General features: G+C 42.6%; 1 protein-coding gene across 8 annotated transcripts in view; it reads left to right on the forward strand.

Moving 5' to 3' along the window:
* Positions 1-19,447, forward strand: part of LOC140202693 (receptor-type tyrosine-protein phosphatase zeta-like) — a 307,307-nt gene that overhangs the window by 225,287 nt on the left and 62,573 nt on the right. For all 8 annotated transcript variants that reach the window (XM_072267863.1, XM_072267860.1, XM_072267866.1 and 5 more), the window contains one exon: positions 2,302-2,446. In XM_072267863.1, the coding sequence (XP_072123964.1) occupies positions 2,302-2,446 (145 nt within the window). The remainder of the gene's footprint in view (positions 1-2,301; positions 2,447-19,447) is intronic.

Consider the following 19,447-nt stretch of genomic DNA (forward strand, 5'->3'; position numbering starts at 1 on the left):
ATCGCATTAAGATATACTGCAAATTACTTTAATTTCTTTGGACAACTGAATGTGTACAGGGAGCAATTAAGTTCATCATTGTCAACATTAAAGAAACATCCATGATTTGTGATTCTTTAGCACTTTAGAATCACAGATCTTGAATTATTGTGATAAAACGTTGGGAAGGTTTCACTTTTAAAGCAGCGAAGTTTGTCAAATGATAATAACTTTGAGTCCTACCTGCAATTAAAATGCCCTTGCAGTTTTGAAATATAAGTTACTATATAAACATATGAAACTTTGTGCTTCATGCACAAACATTATTGGAGTGTTTGTCCACTATGAAAGTATAGTTTGACACTTTACAGTTGCTTGTAGCGTAATAATACAAACTCAGGACTCTAACTTATAGTTTCCACTCTGAGCAATCTTTGGCTTGGCCAACTTGCCAAGGCACCACTCTGCAGAGAAGAGCTTTGCGATGAGGGTTGTGGTTGGTGGTTGAAGTTTGCCTGAGAAAGGACTAGTGAGAAGATGATGATAGTGGGAGTGAGGTGCCGAAGAACAAGCTCAGACTGAAGATGTTGAAGAGTAGAACAGGCAGCAGTGTTGGAGATATCAAGCGAGAGAATCGAAATAGTGCGGTTGGGGTAACAAGAAAACAAATTAAGAGAAGAGCGTCACTGTATCAAAAGCTATTATAGATTTACCTGCATCAGAACCATATTGGCAATTTTACTTGTAAAAGTTTACTTGGGGTGCCATGGTAGCCTTGTGGTTAACGCGATACTAAGAGTTTGGAGTTCAATTCCAGTGTCCTCTGTAAAGAGTTTGTACATCCTCCCCATAGAATGCTTAGGTTTCCTCCAGCTACTCTGAGTTCTTCCCATTGGCCATTATAAATTGTCCCATGATTAGGTTAGGATTAAATTAGGGGTTGCTAGCGGTGAGCTCAAAGGGCCGAAAGAAAAATTGGCCAATTTTCTTCTTAAAAGTGAATTTTACTGTTCATGGTACAGATTGCAAGTGTGAAGATACAGCATCTGCTGCCCTAAGGGAGCATACACTGAATAATTACCGTATCAATATAAATTCTGCTGTTTTAGAGCAGTTGCCACAAACTGAGTGTGTGGTTTGATTTATAGCGGCTGTTTTTCACGACCATTTTAATGGGTTGATTACATTTGTTTCAATATGTAATTTGCAACATCTGTCAGCAGATGGCATTGTTTACAGAAACTGGCACAGGCTTTTTCACATCCTTCTGGTTCAGTTGCACATATAACTTGTTAACTTCTCTGCTGTTGTAACAGTATTCTCCTCACAAATTCGTACTTTCTCTCTCCCCATTCTCCAAATGTTGCTATCCCTTTACCATTTCTGAGCTCAACTTATGCTGAGGCTGACTTCCTTTTGGTATAGGGACCATGACTGAGTTTTCTACCCCCTAACCTTTATCGAGCAGCCTGGATCAACATTCCTTACAAGAGGCAATCTGTGCAGCCATATACTTGAGCAAGTCACGACACAGGTAACAGGAGAGATTTATGAAAAGGCAGAAATGAAATTTGACACTGAGCAGTAGACAACAATAGAGAACAAAAAGGTTCATATAAATGTGGAAATACTTCAGGAGCACAAGAGGGGAAAAGAGGCAAAGCAATAGTAATAGGAAGAATGTGCATTTACTTTGTCCTTGAGCAAATCAAGGCAATCGCCTATTAAGAGGGTAGAAAGATTCAACTAATTTTGGGTGCTGATTCATCTTCCAAACAAGTAGTAAAGTCCATTAGAAATACCTCAAAGTGTTCTATTGTAATATTTTGCACACGGCCAACTTCAGAGATTCAATTCAATCTAATTTTCTATTGTCAGACTGAGATGCTGTTCAGTTGTAGTGCCTGGTCTCGATTGATATTAGAAGTATTCTTTCTATAAATCTAACTGCTATTTAACACTAACATTTTAAGTAAGGTGAAGCACCCCTATGATTGACAGCCTTCAAGGTCCTTCTGCTTTGATACATGTGAGGTAAGTTGTTTGGCTTTGTGGCATTGGAACTATAGTGTTTCTGGCTATTAATTCTGCATTTCCTGCTGTCCTTCACCTTTGCCTCTCCTGATTGACTTGAAACTAATTGCAATCACTTCCTGTAGAATAGGTAAGTGGAGTCATGTAAGTAACATTTCAGGAGCATCATTATGGCTTAGTTAACTACAATTAATTTGAAATTGTGACTTCATGAGTGTATTTTTGTTTTATTTCAATTTTGCTCACAGTAAAACTGTTTGTAATCCTTTTCCTTTTCTACAACTACAGAAGCCAGTAACAGCAGCCATGAATCTCGTATAGGTTTGGCAGTTGGTTTAGAGACAGAGAAAAGGGCAATTATTCCTCTTGTGGTGGTGTCAGCTCTTACCTTCCTATGTTTGATGTTACTGGTAGCAATCCTTGTGTACTGGAGGTGAGTGCTATTTAAATGATGTCTTTTCCAATAATTGATAACTACTTGCTTGGAAACATTGCAAGGTGAAGATTAATAGTGAAGCATGGGCTTCACAACTCTGGAACTCTGGGAAAGTTAACTGAAAATGGAGAAAATAATTTGCAATTTCCTTAAGTGTACATGGATACAACTCCTCTTTGAAAATACTGTTTTAACCTCTTCTTAATATCAAATGCTCTTTATGCTTTTCAGTGGGCATATGGTTACAAGTTATTGCATAACATGAAATGTTTGCCTCTTGTTTAATTATGTTTAAACTGTTCTGAAGTAACTGCTGTTTCGCAACTTTGCTATTTGCATTGCAGCATTTTCCTTTGAATTCAAGTGTTGATTAAGGTAGGGAGTTAGATCACATGATCAGGGCTGTTTCATTGTTGAAGCCAGTTTATTAATTTGGTTAGTTTGCCTTAAACCTGTTCTTTGTGTGGATCAGGAAGTCAAACTGCGAAAATTTTTAAAAATCACTTGTTGGACATCTGAAATCAAATACTAAGTAGATCAGCAGTTTCCGAATTGAGCAACAGTAGCCAAAATACATTCGGTTGCTTCACTTCCAGAGAGGCCTGCAGCTATTAAAGTTTTCTGACCTTTTCAAGGCAGGAGCAAGGTGAATAACTAACAGGAGGGAACACAAGGCTCTAGTGTACAAGGAGTTTGAATAGATCATCGCTTCAACTTTGACTTTGATTGCAGTGCTGTTCAGGAATGACTCTGACGTGAGGATAGGTAACTAAACTGATAATTGTGTGACTAGAAGTTCCTGGGCTATAAGGAAGAGTTGAAAATGTTTGAAAGATCACAGAATGGATGCAGATGATAAAGGAATTTATACAATCCCCTTTGAATTACCAAGGCATTGAATGCCAATGACCAAATAGGATTAGTGCAGACAGCTAATTAATAGGCAGGCTGGACATAGTGAGCCTAAATGCCCATTTCTTTGCTGTACAGTGTGACTCTACATGATTTAACCAAATGTGGATCAAACCTCAAGAAATATTTGCAATATGTCCATTGAAGATGATAACTTTAGCAACTTTTTTTTTATTTCAAAATATACTTTATTCAAAAATAAATATATACAATAAACCATTCAATAACTTTTCATCCTTTACATACGTTTCCTTTTTCCTCAGTAAAATACCCGTGTTTATAGCCACCCACGTGGCACTCCCGTAGTTCAGCTTAGCATCTCATTGTTGAGGGGTATACTCCCCACCCACCGACCCCTCCCACTCCCACGGGTGGAGAAACCTATACTGTGGTCCTTCCCCACCGGGCCCTTGCGGTGGCTGCACCGAGTTTCAGTGCGTCCCTCAGCACGTACTCCTGCAGCCGAGAGTGTGCCAGTCGGCAGCATTCTCCCACGGACATCTCCATGTGCTGGTAGATCATCAAGTTTCGGGCTGACCAAAGAGCGTCTTTCACCGAGTTGATGATCTGCCAGCAGCACCGGATGTTGGTCTCCGTGTGCGTCCCCGGGAACAGCCCGTAGATCAGAGAGTCCTCTGTCACGCAGCTGCTGGGGATGAAACGTGACACTAGCCCGTCCATCCTCCTCCACACCCTCTTTGCGAACTGGCAGTGTGCAAAGAGGTGGGTCACAGACTCCTCCTCACTGCAGTCCTCCCGTGGGCAGTGGGGTGCGGAGACGACGTTCCGGGCGTACAGGAGGGCTCTGACTGGGAGGGCCCCTCTCACCGCCAGCCAGGCGAGGTCTTGGTGCCTGTTGGTGAGATCTGGCGATGAGGCATTTTGCCAGATGAACTGGACAGTCTGCTCAGGGAACCACCCCACTGTGTCCATCACGTCCTTCTCCTGCAGTGCCTGCAGGACACTTCGTGCCGACCACTGCCTGATGGCCTTGTGGTCAAAGGCGTTCTCCTGGAAGAACTTTGCTACGTGGGATTTTTTTTTTTTTTTTTTTTTTTATTTCAAAATATACTTTATTCAAAAATAAATATATACAATAAACCATTCAATAACTTTTCATCCTTTACATACGTTTCCATTATACTCAGTAAAATACCCGTGTTTATAGCCACCCACGTGGCACTCCAGTAGTTCAGCTTAGCATCTCATTGTTGAGGGGTATACTCCCCACCCACCGACCCCTCCCACTCCCACGGGTGGAGAAACCTATACTGTGGTCCTTCCCCACCGGGCCCTTGCGGTGGCTGCACCGAGTTTCAGTGCGTCCCTCAGCACGTACTCCTGCAGCCGAGAGTGTGCCAGTCGGCAGCATTCTCCCACGGACATCTCCATGTGCTGGTAGATCATCAAGTTTCGGGCTGACCAAAGAGCGTCTTTCACCGAGTTGATGATCTGCCAGCAGCACCGGATGTTGGTCTCCGTGTGCGTCCCCGGGAACAGCCCGTAGATCAGAGAGTCCTCTGTCACGCAGCTGCTGGGGATGAAACGTGACACTAGCCCGTCCATCCTCCTCCACACCCTCTTTGCGAACTGGCAGTGTGCAAAGAGGTGGGTCACAGACTCCTCCTCACTGCAGTCCTCCCGTGGGCAGTGGGGTGCGGAGACGACGTTCCGGGCGTACAGGAGGGCTCTGACTGGGAGGGCCCCTCTCACCGCCAGCCAGGCGAGGTCTTGGTGCCTGTTGGTGAGATCTGGCGATGAGGCATTTTGCCAGATGAACTGGACAGTCTGCTCAGGGAACCACCCCACTGTGTCCATCACGTCCTTCTCCTGCAGTGCCTGCAGGACACTTCGTGCCGACCACTGCCTGATGGCCTTGTGGTCAAAGGCGTTCTCCTGGAAGAACTTTGCTACGTGGGATAGGTATGCCGGCAACGACCAGCTGACTGGGGCGTTGCGCGGGAGTGGGGCCAGACCCATCCTTCGCAGCCAGGGCGACAAGTAGAACCTGGGCACATAGTGGTACTTGGTGCCCACATACCTGGGCTCTACACACAACCTGATGCAGCCACATACGAAGCTGGCCATCAGGGTGAGGGCGACATTGGGGACGTTCTTGCCTCCGTTGTCCAGGGACTTGTGCATGGCGGTCCGTCTCACCCGCTCCATCTTGGATCCCCAGACGAATCTGAAGACAGCCCGGGTGATTTCCGAGCTGTAGGAGCGGGGGACGGGCCAGACCTGCGCCAAGTACAGCAGCCCTGAGAGCACCTCACACCTGATGACCAGGTTCTTGCCCGTTATCGACAGGGAGCGCCCTCCCCACAGTCCCAGTTTCTGTTTCACCTTGGCAGTCCGCTCCTGCCAGTTCTTGTTGCACGCCTCAGCCCCTCCGAACCAGATCCCCAACACCTTCACGTGGTCAGACCTGATGGTGAAGGGGACGCTGGATCGGTCGGGCCAGTTGCCAAAGAGCATGGCTTCGCTCTTTGTGCGGTTGACCCTGGCCCCCGACGCTAGCTCGAACTGTTCGCAGGTGCCAATCAACCTGCGAACTGACCTCGGATCAGAGCAGAAGACGGTGACGTCGTCCATGTACAGGGAGGTTTTCACTTGGGTCCCTCCACTGCCTGGCAGCGTCACCCCTCTTATGCCCTCATCCCTCCTGATGGCTTCCACAAAGGGTTCTATGCAGCAGACAAACAAGACAGGGGAGAGGGGGCAGCCCTGCCTGACTCCAGACCTGATGGGGAAGCTGTCTGTTTCCCACCCGTTGACCTGGACTGCACTACGGATGTCTGTGTAGAGCAGTCTGATCCAATTCCGGATTCCCTCCCCAAATCCCATTTTGGAGAGCACGTCCGCCATGTACGTGTGCGATATCCTGTCGAAGGCTTTCTCCTGGTCCAAGCTGACCAGGCAGGCGTCCACCCCCCTGTCCTGCACGTAGGCGATGGTGTCCCTCAGCAGCGCGAGGCTGTCTGAGATCTTCCTGCCCAGTACAGCACAGGTTTGGTCCGGGTGGATCACCTGTCCCAGAGCAGACTTGACCCTGTTGGCGATAGCCTTGGACAGGATCTTGTAGTCCACATTCAGGAGAGAGATGGGTCTCCAATTCCTAATGTCCTCCCTTTCCCCCTTCTGCTTGTAGATGAGGGTGATGATGCCCTTCCTCATGGACTCAGACATACTGCCGGCCAGAAGCATAGCGTTGTACACTTCCAGCAGGTCTGGGCCCATCCAGTTCCACAGAGCCGAGTACAACTCGGCCGGTAAGCCGTCGCTTCCGGGAGTCTTACCCGACCTGAAGGAACGGATGGAGCCTGTCAGCTCGTCCAGGGTCAGTGGCCGATCCAGACTCTCCCGCTTGCCGTCGTCTAAGACCTGCGTGATAGACGACAGGAAGTTGCGGGAGGCTGTGGATTCTGTGGCCTTTTCCTCGTACAGACCGGCATAGAAGGACTTGCAGATCCTCAGTATGTCGGTCTGCGAGGACGCGACTGAGCCGTCCTCTTCCTTAAGGTTGTGGATCACAGAGCTCCCCCTGTGCACCTTTTGGAAGAAGAAGCGTGAGCACGTCTCGTCCTGCTCCACGGTTTGGACCCTTGATCGGAAGATGATCTTGGAGGATTCAGCGGCGAGGTGCTGGGCTTGCCGGCCCTTCACCTCTCGCAGTTCCTCCCTGACATCCACCCCCTTCGACTGCAGAAGGAGAAGTTGCTGCAACTCTGTCTGGAGTTTACGCAGTTCCCTCTGCTCCTGCCTTGCCTTCTGAATACCCTTGCGGATGAAGAACCTCTTAATGTTCTCCTTGGTGGCTTCCCACCAGTGAACCGGGGAATCAAAGAAGGCTTTCAAGGTTCTCCAACCTGTGTACTCCCTCTAGCATAAGTTAGCATAACCCTTGGCATAAACTGGTGTGCCAGCCACAATTAGATGCACTGGAATAAGCCTTGAGCTCCCATCTTTTGAATCAGAGGTAGAGATAGAACCGAATGTTATCTACCATCCTGCGAAGAATATCAGTCCTTATTCAGCTTTCTGCATTCTGTTGTCCCACTGGTGCAGCTTAGTTTGAGGTATCTTGTGGGAGTTATCTTTTCCAAATGCTCTAGCTATGCTAACAAGGCTCAGGGGAGAACAGATTGAAGTTTGCAAGATTCCGAGAAATGTAGATAAACTGAAACTAAATGAATTGCCCAGCAAAAGAGCAAATTCTGTAACTAAGGAATAGAGCCCCATCCTCAAGAGAGAATATCAAGAAAATTTACAGGGAACATGTAAGGAAAGGCATGTTGCTGAGAAGTGTTGGAAGATTCAAGAGAGTGCTCATTGGCTATCTGACAAGCAATTTGTTAAAGATTATAAAGCTGAGAATGCAATTGTTATTTTTCTTATCGGATCACTGTGATCTTTCTCATCCCAATCACCTTGGTTTGGATGAAGCAAGAGAGCATTAATGTGCTGCCTTAAAGTCATTATGAAGATAACCTTTACAACCATGAGTCATGCAGGACAAGTGGAACATGAAATTCTTGTTAGTTACCTCTAGACTGCATAGCTGATGACAGTTTAGATCAGAAGAACCCCCAGAATTTTGACATATCTGTTAGACAGCAAAATACTTTTTGAATTTGTTTTAATTGCTAAATGGATTGTGTAAATGTTTTTGACCTAATTTAGGTTAATTTAACATTCAGTAAGAAACAGCATTCACAGCAATTTTCTGCCAAAACGCTTCTTTGCATCATTTTGTGCAGCAAGTCTCGTGTGCTGGGACTTGGCAATTAATTGAAGTCTAATTAAAATTCTTATCTGGTCAGTTATAGGCAGTGACTAACAAAAGAAAAGATTACTATTAATATGAAACAAGGGAATTAGAATAAAAAATAGAGCCTTTGTTTTTTGTAATTTAAAAAGAGGTCACTAGCAACATTTTATATTTGAACCTATGTTAATTACATATTGCACTCACCTGACAGCAAGCTTGTATATCAATTACATGTTCCTACAATATACATACACACAACCTTTCAAATATGGACATTAGACCTTTCTTTAAAATATAAAACTAATATTTGCAAATTTTTGTCTGCTATGCTATTAAATTTCATTTTAAAAACTTGATAGCAAAGGCTAGCCATTGATTGCAAGAAGTCTGTGATTCTCCTTCTGAGCCGACAATGCATCTGTTGTACTAGACTGGTCTAAATTAGAAATGGTCTTGGGTCTGATTATTTAACAATGAGACCAGTGACTAATCACAGTCAACTTTATGTTTAGAGTTACACTGTCAACTTTATGTTCTGGAGTTACACTTGTCTTTCCAATTTGAACATATTGATTTTTTTCCAAAATATGTTTAGATGACACTTCCACTGGACCATTTGGTATATCATTGTTGAGCGGGGGATTGCTGGGTTAAGTTGTACAGTGCTGAAAGAGTGCTCCTTTGGATTCGGTACAAGTAATGCTGCATCATGTACCTGGCCTCTAGGTTCATTATTAGGACACAGCAAAGCTTGGTAGGGTCATCAAAGGTTTAAAAGATTCATCAATATTCTGTTTTTTCAAACTAAGGGAATCTGTAATCAAAGTTTTGTACATTATTTAAGCATCCTTGCAAAAGTGACTTTCTACCTATATACAGTACTTAAAATTAAACTGTGTATCTTCGATGCTGATACAAGTGAGGTGGTGAGGGCCTCCATTGGTCAGAGTTGACTGTGGATATTGTGTCCAAGCTCTCTAAGTATGCAAGCCTGGGCAGTACAATATGGAGAGAAAGCTGTTGCCCACATTGCAAGCCCCCCCCCCATGTATCTGATGAACCCAAATGAACGACAGAGATGTATACATCACAGGAGTTGCCAGTCACCAGTGTACTCAATGTAGGTTTGCCTCTGTATGTTTCCCTTGGGGTTTAGTCCCAAAGCCTGTCCCCATTACCACCCCTGGCTATAATAACCTCAAGGAAACTCCAAGTAGGTACATCATTATATGGTTTATATCTCATTGAACACCGGATATACTATAGTTTTTCAGATAATCAGAACGTTAAAGTAAATAGCTGTGTAGCCATGAAGACCAGAGAGGTGCCATATTTAATGCCAAATCTTCTCTGAGGCATCACACGTCAACTGGGATCAAGTATTTGAAATAGTACCCTACATTAGGCAGGATAAGTGGATGTCGATCTGGATTATTATCTTATAATTGCCAAATATAAACATGAGTTGGCATTGACTGATGTCAGAATAGATCCAGCTACGTTGACCTAGCACCAAAAAAAATGCTTGCTAATATACTCATTGAATTCAGGATAAAAGTGACCAGTCCTGGAACATTACCCTTGGAAACCTTCCAGAGAAGAGGAAGAAATAAAAACTGGAAAGAAACGTTGGTTATAAAATTGAACTGCCTCTTTCATTTGAGCAAACTGAATTTTAGTAATGAAGCGTTTGAAACCACTCTACCTGCTAAACCCTTCAAAACTTTAACCAAGAAAGGCACTTATAGTTTGGGTTGCCTTAACAAGTTCAACTGTCATATTATTAAATTGAAAGGACACACAAGCTGCTGGAGGAAATCAGCAGATCAGGAAACATCTATGTGTGTAGAGCAAGTGATGGTTGGAGTTAAGTAAGGAGGAGTGAAGGGTGGATGGACAAAGGGAGAGTGGAAATAGTGACTGAAATTGAGATAAGTGGAGGTGACAAAATAACTGATGACATTTGAATTTGATACAACAGGAAAGTGGTTCATGGAACCAAATAGGGAGGCAGGGTGGATGGATGGGAATCGTGTGGGACAGCGTGAGAAGAGGACGCAGTGGGAGGAATGTGTGGGTGATGGGTAGATAGACTGGGTAGAGGAGGAATAACAACAGGGTGACTGGGGATGGCAGGACAGGGGTGGATGTAGAAAGAACTCTGCAAATTCAAAGAAAGGAGAAAATGGGTGCAGGAGAAACAGTTTACATGTTTATTGTGTATTGTTCCTGATTCTAGCAACTACATTTCCTTGTATCTTTATGTTATTAAAATGCTTTATGGAGGTTTTCAACAACACTGCTCGTGGTTTAGTTGCAACATGAAGTGTATACTTGAACGTACGTTGTCCGTCTAGCAGGCTGAATATTGAACATTGAATGCTGCTAGCATGAAATTTGGTTGAAGTGTTTGTAATGTGGATTTTTCTGTGTAGCTTTTGTAACTTGAGGACACGAGAAATTTTGCAGATGCTGGGAATTCATTGCAACATGCACAAGATGCTGGAGGAACTCAGCAGGTCTGGCAGTATCCATGGAAATAAATAAACAATCGATGTTTTGGGCTGAGACCCTTCTTCAGGACTAGAAAGGAAAGAGGAAGACACTAGAATAAAAAGGTGGTAAGAGGGGGAGGAAGATAGCCAGTGATAGGTGAGGCTAGGTGTGTGGGAAAGCTAAAGGACTGGAGATGAAGGAATGTAATAGTAGATCATAGCAGAAAGGGAAGGAGGAAAGGCACTAAGGGGAGGTGACAGGCAGGTAGCGAAGAGGTAGGAGGTCAGTGTGGGGAATAGAAGAAGAGGAGAGTGGGAGGGAAAATTATTTTACTGGAAGGAGAAATCAATATCCATGCCACCAGATTGGAGGCTACCCAAACAGAATAGAAGGTGTTGCTCCTCCACCCTGAGGGTTGGCCTTATTTTGGCACAAGAGTAGGCCATGGACTGGCACGTTGGAATGGGAATGGTCATGGGAATTAAAATGCTGGGCCACTGGGAAGACCCACAGATGGAGCGGAGGGGCTCAGTTCAATATACCTTTCATGCTGCCTTTCCTTGGTCTTGCTTTCGTAATGTAATTTGGCAGAGCATTTTACACTGTTAAGACTGTAAGGGACTGACAGAGCTGGTAGTGCAGCATCCTTTTATTTTACCTACTTGACGTGGTTTAATTTTTTTTTGTACCTTTAAGGTGAAATTGCACACATTAGTTAATAACTAAATTGTATGATATTATGCTCAAGTGTCCCTATGCAGTTATCAAGTGAAAATGAACTATGTCAGTATAGCTCAGTTGTTAACATCCTTGCCTCTGGATGGGAAAGGAATAGTTCAAGACCTCCTCCAACATAAGAAAGTATAATTTAGGATGATGCTCCAATAAACTATAGCCAAATTATTTAAATGGACTATCCTTAAAGGTGAAGAATTTTTTGTTGTGACGTAGGCCAGACCAGCTGGAAGGTTGTGAGTCCGAGGAAGATGTTGCCACAAAGAGCTGAAGAGGCCAAGTCGTTGGGTGTATTGAAGGGAGAGATGGATAAGTCCCTGATTGGTTCATAGCCTTTAGACCTGATCCCAGAACTTAATTAGCTTTATCGAGCAATTAGTCGGGAAAAGAGAAAAATAAGATAGAAGGGTCCATTAGAGTTAATCCAGTCCAAATGTATACATAAAGTTGGAGCTCATGTTGAAGTTGTCTTTCACTCACGTGCTGAACTCATGACCCATGATCTGCGTGAAAGCACACACCATCTTCTGGACGTCACTCGAAATCCACCTCCAACAAACGGGCTTCCCCCACGGGGGTATTGGTCCTTCCTCCCAGAACTTAATTATAATAAATATTCCCAGTAAATGGAATCTGCCAGTGTAACTTGGCAATAAGACCTACTAAATTTGAATGTACATTAACATTTTTATCTCAGCAAAAAAAAATCTCCCCTTGGTTGCTTGTAAAAAAAAAATCTTTAAACAGCACAATAGGGAAGAATTTTCATACCCTACATGCAAGTTATTGGCCATCCATACCAACAAGAGATTTATGCCAAATTCCACACTTAAATAATGGGTGTCAAGTGAGCATCAGATGTCAAGAGTAACAATGTGAGTTGGTTGCTTTGGCAGCACATGTACTAACATTGGACTGATGCAAAGGAGATTGGCATGGCCCCTGCACTGGCCAGAGAGTAATGTGTAGGAGGTAAGACAGTGCTGCAAGGGATGATTTCAGGTCTACAGCACCTAACACTTCAAGTCTGTGTCTCCACATTGTCTCCACTTTGTTCCTCCTATCCACACGAAACAAGGATCTACACCTGTTTGGGCCTGTTTCAGCAGTGTTATAAACACATACTAAGATTTGCTCGCTCTGGGAGAATTACTTTCGAAAGTATCAATTTTGCTAGTTGCCAACCTATTTTGCAAGCATTTGCTTTTCAAATATTTATGTAATTCTCAGATTCAGTGACTTGAAATGCCAGAAAAACTGTTCCCACCTGTTTTTCCAGTAGTGATCGTCATTAATTCACTCATCAATGGAGATAAGTTTACATTGCTGACAGTATCATGGTACTGAAGATTTCATTAAGGCTGCTTGCCCTTCCCTTTTTTTTTGCCTGTGACACAGATGTAATGCCCTGATTCTGTTACTATTATTGCATTTTCTCTGTGGTAATATGTTGGAGAGTCATTGCAAAATCTTTTCTGGAGTGCTGCCTTCCTTTTAGTGTTGGGTTGATTCAAGCCACTTTAGAAGTCAAGCTTGCATTATTTGATACAGAATTACATGGAATTGATTGTCCATAGTGAAATGCAGGCAGGACAATTCAGCCCCAGTTTTATTTTTTGCCCAGAGAGGCCACCTCAGCTGGTGATGCAATAGTAACATGATAAGTGAGGAACCCATTTTTATCAGGCATCTATAGAAACACGGCTCATTAGCCCTTGCGCCACTGAACTCAGCGGTGAGAAAACCATCTTTCTTGAGCTCCGTGTATCTAGGGTTGATATGACTTGGGTCCCACCAAAGGCGGGAGGTCGGGATGTTTTGACCACCCGAACCCCAATCTGTACGAATAATGTGTAAATACCGCCACTACGCAATTAGCTGTTGGCAAGAAATAACAGATCGTACACAGCATACAATTATATAGAAAGTATATTTACAAATTTCAGCTTTATCGAGCAATTAGTCGGGAAAAGAGAAAAATAAGATAGAAGGGTCCATTAGAGTTAATCCAGTCCAAATGTACACACAAAGTTGGAGCTCATGTTGAAGTTGTCTTTCACTCACGTGCTGAACTCATGACCCATGATCTGCGTGAAAGCACACACCATCTTCTGGACATCACTCGAAATCCATCTCGAACAAAAGGGCTTCCCCCACGGGAGTATTGGTCCTTCCTCCTAGAAGCCATCCATCTGCACGAAGCATCCTGTGAAACTAGGGCGGTATCCTCAGCCATCTTCCCTCTTGACTTCTCCCAGCTCCTGCCGAAAGGACCTCGACCCAGTAAAACCCCTCCACCTAGATTTCCCTGGAATTGTTTCCCAATTCCACCGTGCTGCATGGCTGACCCAACATTCCTAAGTTGAACATCACAGCCCCATTTCTCTAACTGAATCCCAAACAATCAACAAAACACACTGCTTCTACAGAAAACTATTCATTGGAATACTCTACAGCATTGGCAGGAACATCTTAACCAGGGCATCACAAGTGATTCCAAGGTCTCTGCTTAGGGAATTAGGAAAGGTCATTAATATTCCCATTCTCGAATGATGTTGAATAATCATGTCCGAAACTGGATAAAACTGGAAGAGAATAAGATAAGGTTTGGCTTGTGATTTGTGAATAGGCATTTGTAAGCAAAGAATGACTTTTATGAAATGAAGATTAATGGAATAATCTGAGGAAGCAATGATTTGAAGATAGAACAGAGAACTTTACAGCATATTACAGGCCCTTCGGCCCACAATGTTGCGCCGACTGCGTAACCTACTCTAGAGACTGCCTAGAATTTCCCTACCGCATAGTCTTTTTTTCTAAGCTCCATGTACCATGATTTGCAATCATGACAAAACTTCCAAAAGTTTTGATTGGCCAAAAGCTCTCTAAGATGTCTTTAGAACATGCAAGTTGTTGTTGCATAAGTGTAACTCTGCTACTTTTTCAGCAGGATGGGACAAGATTACAGGTAAACATGCTGAGTAAAGAATGATGTCTAGTTTGGGAATGGTAAAACATCAAAGCACTTTTAGTAATAAAATTCAGATTCAGATTCATTTATCACATGTACAGCGAAACCTACAGTGAAATGCATCAGTTGCATGAACAACCAGCACATCCTAGTTCAGTCGACAATCAGTCATATTGGAGTTCAGACATAAGGCATAAATAGTAAATAATAAATGCCCAGCAGGCCACAATGTAATACACTCCTTGTACCCTACAGAAAGGTGCCTTGTGGAGATGAGCACATATATTCAAAGGCCAAGGGCAACTTCTCAGTTGCAAACCTTAGAAGATGAGCTTACAGAATTGAAACACTATTGACATTATCAATGGTACCGCTTATCAAGGTGTACGTTGTACTGCTAATCGATCATTTTAAATAGCACTAAGGGGTGATGAGAACTTGCATTGTATATTGTGGTCTTTGCCGTTATAATAACATCTAACTTTTCTCAAAATATAAGCTGAATAAAATGAATTTTTGTGCATATTATTATAAAGGAAAGATAACTGTGGGCCTGCATTTCCTTGGTCTTACAATTATACGCTGTCCCTTGTAAGAAGTGGGCTGTTTCAAGGTGTCATAAGCACACAGAGTCTCACCTTGATATTGTCTTTTGAAACCCATACACCAAGGATTGCGAGGGGAAAAAGGATTCTTTGTTTTTATTTACAGTATTACTTTTCAATCATTTTCAGAGGATTGACTCTATTCGTGGTTTGCCCTTCCGCTTGTTGATTAAAAGCCTCAAATCTGGAGATCTGACCATCGAGGATTCATTCCTTCAGCCACAGAGGGAAAGTGTCAATGAAATGATCTGGTAGTTTGATAGCTACCAAAGATCCAACTGCTAGACCATACAGTAATGACTGTCAGTGCTTTTTAATTTCTTTTTAATGGGGTGATAATTAGCAGGAAGCTTACTTATCAACACTTAGCACATAGCCTTGCTGCGGATGGACAATTAAATGGAGCAGATGGATATTTTGATAAGTATGTTGCAGTCAGTGTTCAGGAGAATATGTTTAGATGATATTCCTCCAGCTGCTGTTCATCAGGAAAACAGCATTTGCCTGTGTGAGTGAGGCGGTGCATGGATTGCTTCTCGTGATATTTGTTAAGCCAAATTAACAAATTGCAAAAAATGGGCAATTTCAAATATGATGTGTTATTTCCAGAACCAAGTCTGCCTGTCCCATCTATTCTTTATTGAAGCAGGTATCATGTATCAATGTGGGCTGATGTCACAGCTGCTAAAGACCAGGAGATCTTGTGAGCACTCAGTGGTCAGACAGCATCTACAGTGCGTGAAGAGGAAGGCAATGTTACCACTTCAGGGCTCTGTTCTTTCAGGAAAAAATGTTCCAGATGAATAGATTAAAAAAAAGAAGAGGGAAATGAAGAAATTAAAATAAAAAGATGATGAACATGGTGCAGGATGAAAGGAATTAATATTGAAAGCAATTGGTGAAATAATGACAATTCAAGCACCAGAGGAGATATAAGTGATAACAACAGACATGGAAGGAAGCATGGGAACATCCCAGAAGATCCAGTAATGAATATAATGGCTTGATTCATTGACTTTTGAGCTGTAGTTTAAATTTCCTACTACTTGAGTAACTCGGCTTTACACATCAAAGATTTGAATATTGAAAGCCATGGCCCGGTCCACTATACCGGTATTGGTGTTATACAAGAGTGAATCCTATTCAGCTGGGGCTGAATGGCTTGCAGTTAACTCTCATTAACTCTATTTTTTGGCCACTGTTGGAGTAGTCAATAGATAATCAAAGACAGATTTATTTTGTCAAAAATACTTAGTAAGGGATTTTTTCAGATTTTACAAATAAACAACAGAAAACAATCCTGAAGGCCAAGTTGTGAAAAAGGTTTACTTCAAATTTCTTTCAGGTTTACAGGTTCACCCATTTGACCTTTCGATGCTACCTGAAACTGGCTGAATGATATCCCCCAGCCCCACTCCACCCACCATCCTGGTAGCCAAATTTTCCAAGGCTTGAGGCACAGCAAGAAGTCCTCTCAGGCCTCAGCCAACTTGGTTACGTGGGGAAGGTAGCCATCTACCTTAGTTAGGCAGTGTGCTGTCTCCTCCACCAACCTGACCTTGCTACCCTGACAATATAGCTCTGTGGTGAGACCCTGCAAAATGTATTCCCGCATTTTCTCATGAAATAGTAAGAGACCATTCAGTCCATGAAACCTATGCTGGCTCTCAGAGCATTTCAATCAATGCCAATCCCCCTACTTTATTTCCTTAACCTATTCCCTGTCATTTGCCCATCAACTCCAGCCTTCCTCTTTCCTATTCCCAGTTCTCTAACTACCCTCACTTGAGGAAATTTACTGTCTCCAGTTAACCTACCAGTACATCTCTGGGATGTGAGGTGAAAATAGATCACTCGGAGGAAACCCACGTGAACACAAAAACAGCATCCAAGGTCTCACCAAACCCGAATCACTACAACAGTGTGTCAGAAATGTGGACTGCCTGTGACTCTCTTCATACAGAGAGTACTTGGAAGAAAGATAAATGTAGATGACACCTCAAAGCACTAGTAAAGTATTGTTAAGGGTTATGGGGAATAGGCAGCTAGGTGGAGATGAGTCCATGACCAGATCAGCCATGATCTTATTGAATGGTAGAGCAGGCTTGATGAGACAGGTGGCCTACTCCTGCTCCTATTTCTTATGTTATGTTCTTATGTCATCACTATTTTTGCAAAATCCTCCAAGTCCAGTGGCAGGGGAAGCAAAACAAAGGCAGCGTCTTGTCTTGAGTCAGTTTCCCCAGCACTGGGGCCTTAATTATACTCAGCCTTCTCCAGGGGCAGGCCAATTTGTCTGTCTGCCTAACGTGAGACTCCCAAACTAGGCACTCTGCTCTGTGCCTCACTATGGAAAGTACTTCCCACAAGGACAGTAAAAGCACTTCAAGGATGTTTTCAAAGGCTCCTTGAAAAGGTACAATATCTACACCAGCTCAAGGGAATTCCTGGATCACAACTGATCATACGTGGGAAGGAGCTTCCAGAAAGACACTAAACACCTTGACTTTCTTCATCTTGAGAGCACATGGAACAGAGATTGATGTAAGAAAGAATGCACTTCCATCCAAGCTTCCCACCTGCTTTCACTATAATGTAGCCCCTACCCCATCTGTGACAGAGGCATCAGGTCCTTCTCGGGTCTCGGTCGCCACCTCGGAAACCTGAGAACCTGAATGCTAGCAAATAATTGGAAGGTTGTGGATGCTGTAAACCTGCAATTGAAACACCCGCTATCATGTCAGGTCAGATAGGATCTGTGGATGGAGGAACAGCATTTTCTCTTTCCCAGGATGTTGTCTGGCCTGCTGAATGGAAGTGCATTATCCTTGACCTGAAAGACTGCCTAGGAAGAAGAGAAGCCTCTCTCAGTCAGTTGTACTTGGTGTGTTGCTTTCAAAATGCCTGCTTACATGACTGATCAATCCCATTTTCCTGTGGGTAAGTTAATACAATTTTCAATGTGTATCAGAAGATTGTGTTAATCCTCAAAGAGTGATTGAAATGTAATGAATAAAAGCAGAGAATCTTTTATTTCTCTCAGTTCCTCAGGGCTTGGGTCAACATGACACCTTGAAACAACCTCTCTCTTAAAAGGCAGAATATATAACTGAATCAACTCAAGGAGGTGCAAGCCCACATTCATTTTTCCTTTGCAATATATGTGTAAGAATTCATTTTATTCAGCTTGCACTTTAAAGTGAATCATCAATATTATTATCATCGCAAAAGATCACAATGGATAATACAATTTGTCATTGTCCCTTAATGCTATCTAAAAGTATTCATCTGTAATAAGTTTAAATACACCTGATCATTTGATAATGCTTTTAGTGTTCTCCAAACTCAGTCTCCAAGGTTTGCAAATGAAATGTTGCTCTTGGCCTTGGAATGTTTTAGGAATATCATCTCCACAAGTTGGATCCAAAGCCATCTTTCTGTAAGGTGCAAGAAGTGTCTTACATTTGTGTCTGGTACACAGTTATTACTGTCTATTTATGTCTTATGTTTGAACTCCTACATGTAACTGATTGTTTGTCCTCAAGACCTTGTTTACAGAATTATTTAATGACTTTCTGATTTCATTATTAGAAGTACTTCCTCTTAGTAGCCACCCAATTAGATGTAATTCCTTGTTACTATATCCAATTCCAAATTGGGTGCACTTAAATGGATTGAAAGTAAACATGGTTCTCAGCTAACTGCCAGAGACATTTGATTTTGCCTGACACTAATAAAGTCACAAAATAACCCTCCAATGAAATAAATAAAATCAAAAAGTGTCCAGCCTTACCAACAGCACAATAAGAAGCATATAGGGACATGATACCCAATGTGACTTTAAACAGAGTCTCTTATCCACAGTATATCAAATACTCTATCACACAACTGTATGCTACCAATCATAATTGATGCCAGGCTGTTTACACATAGTCAAAATAATAATAATAAAAATACTTTGTATTTTTACAGCTTATTTGATGTATAACATCCCAAAACACTTTGTCTGTGCAATCTAACAGAATTTTGACACTGAGTTTAAAAATTGAGATGTTAAGTTTGCCAATTGTAAGTTTGGTCATCTATCAAACAGCCAGTGAACTTGACCAAACACTCTCAGTGTCAATTGCAGTCAAAGTTGAACGACTACAATGGACCAAAAACTATAATAAATATCTTTGCTTTTCCTGTGCTATCGGAATGTTTTACTACAACTTTCATCATATAGTTAATGACAAAAAATCATTGTTTACAAAAGAAAAGAATGATTTTTGAAAGAGAAGAGGAAGATCAAAATATGACGGTGTGTGAAAACTCCCAGGAGTGGAAAGTAGAATATTAGAAATATTTGGCTGCCAACAGTGTGATAAGGGGAGTTCTGGCCCAAAGTTTCTTTTACTTCAGTAGTCAGGGGATTAAGTTCATGAGGCATGAGGTAATCAAGTCGTCAAGTCAAGTTTATTGTTATTTAACTATATACATATATGTAATGTATATAACCATATCAT

Source organism: Mobula birostris, chromosome 9 (genome assembly GCF_030028105.1).
Source record: "Mobula birostris isolate sMobBir1 chromosome 9, sMobBir1.hap1, whole genome shotgun sequence".
Classification (NCBI taxonomy): domain Eukaryota; kingdom Metazoa; phylum Chordata; class Chondrichthyes; order Myliobatiformes; family Myliobatidae; genus Mobula; species Mobula birostris.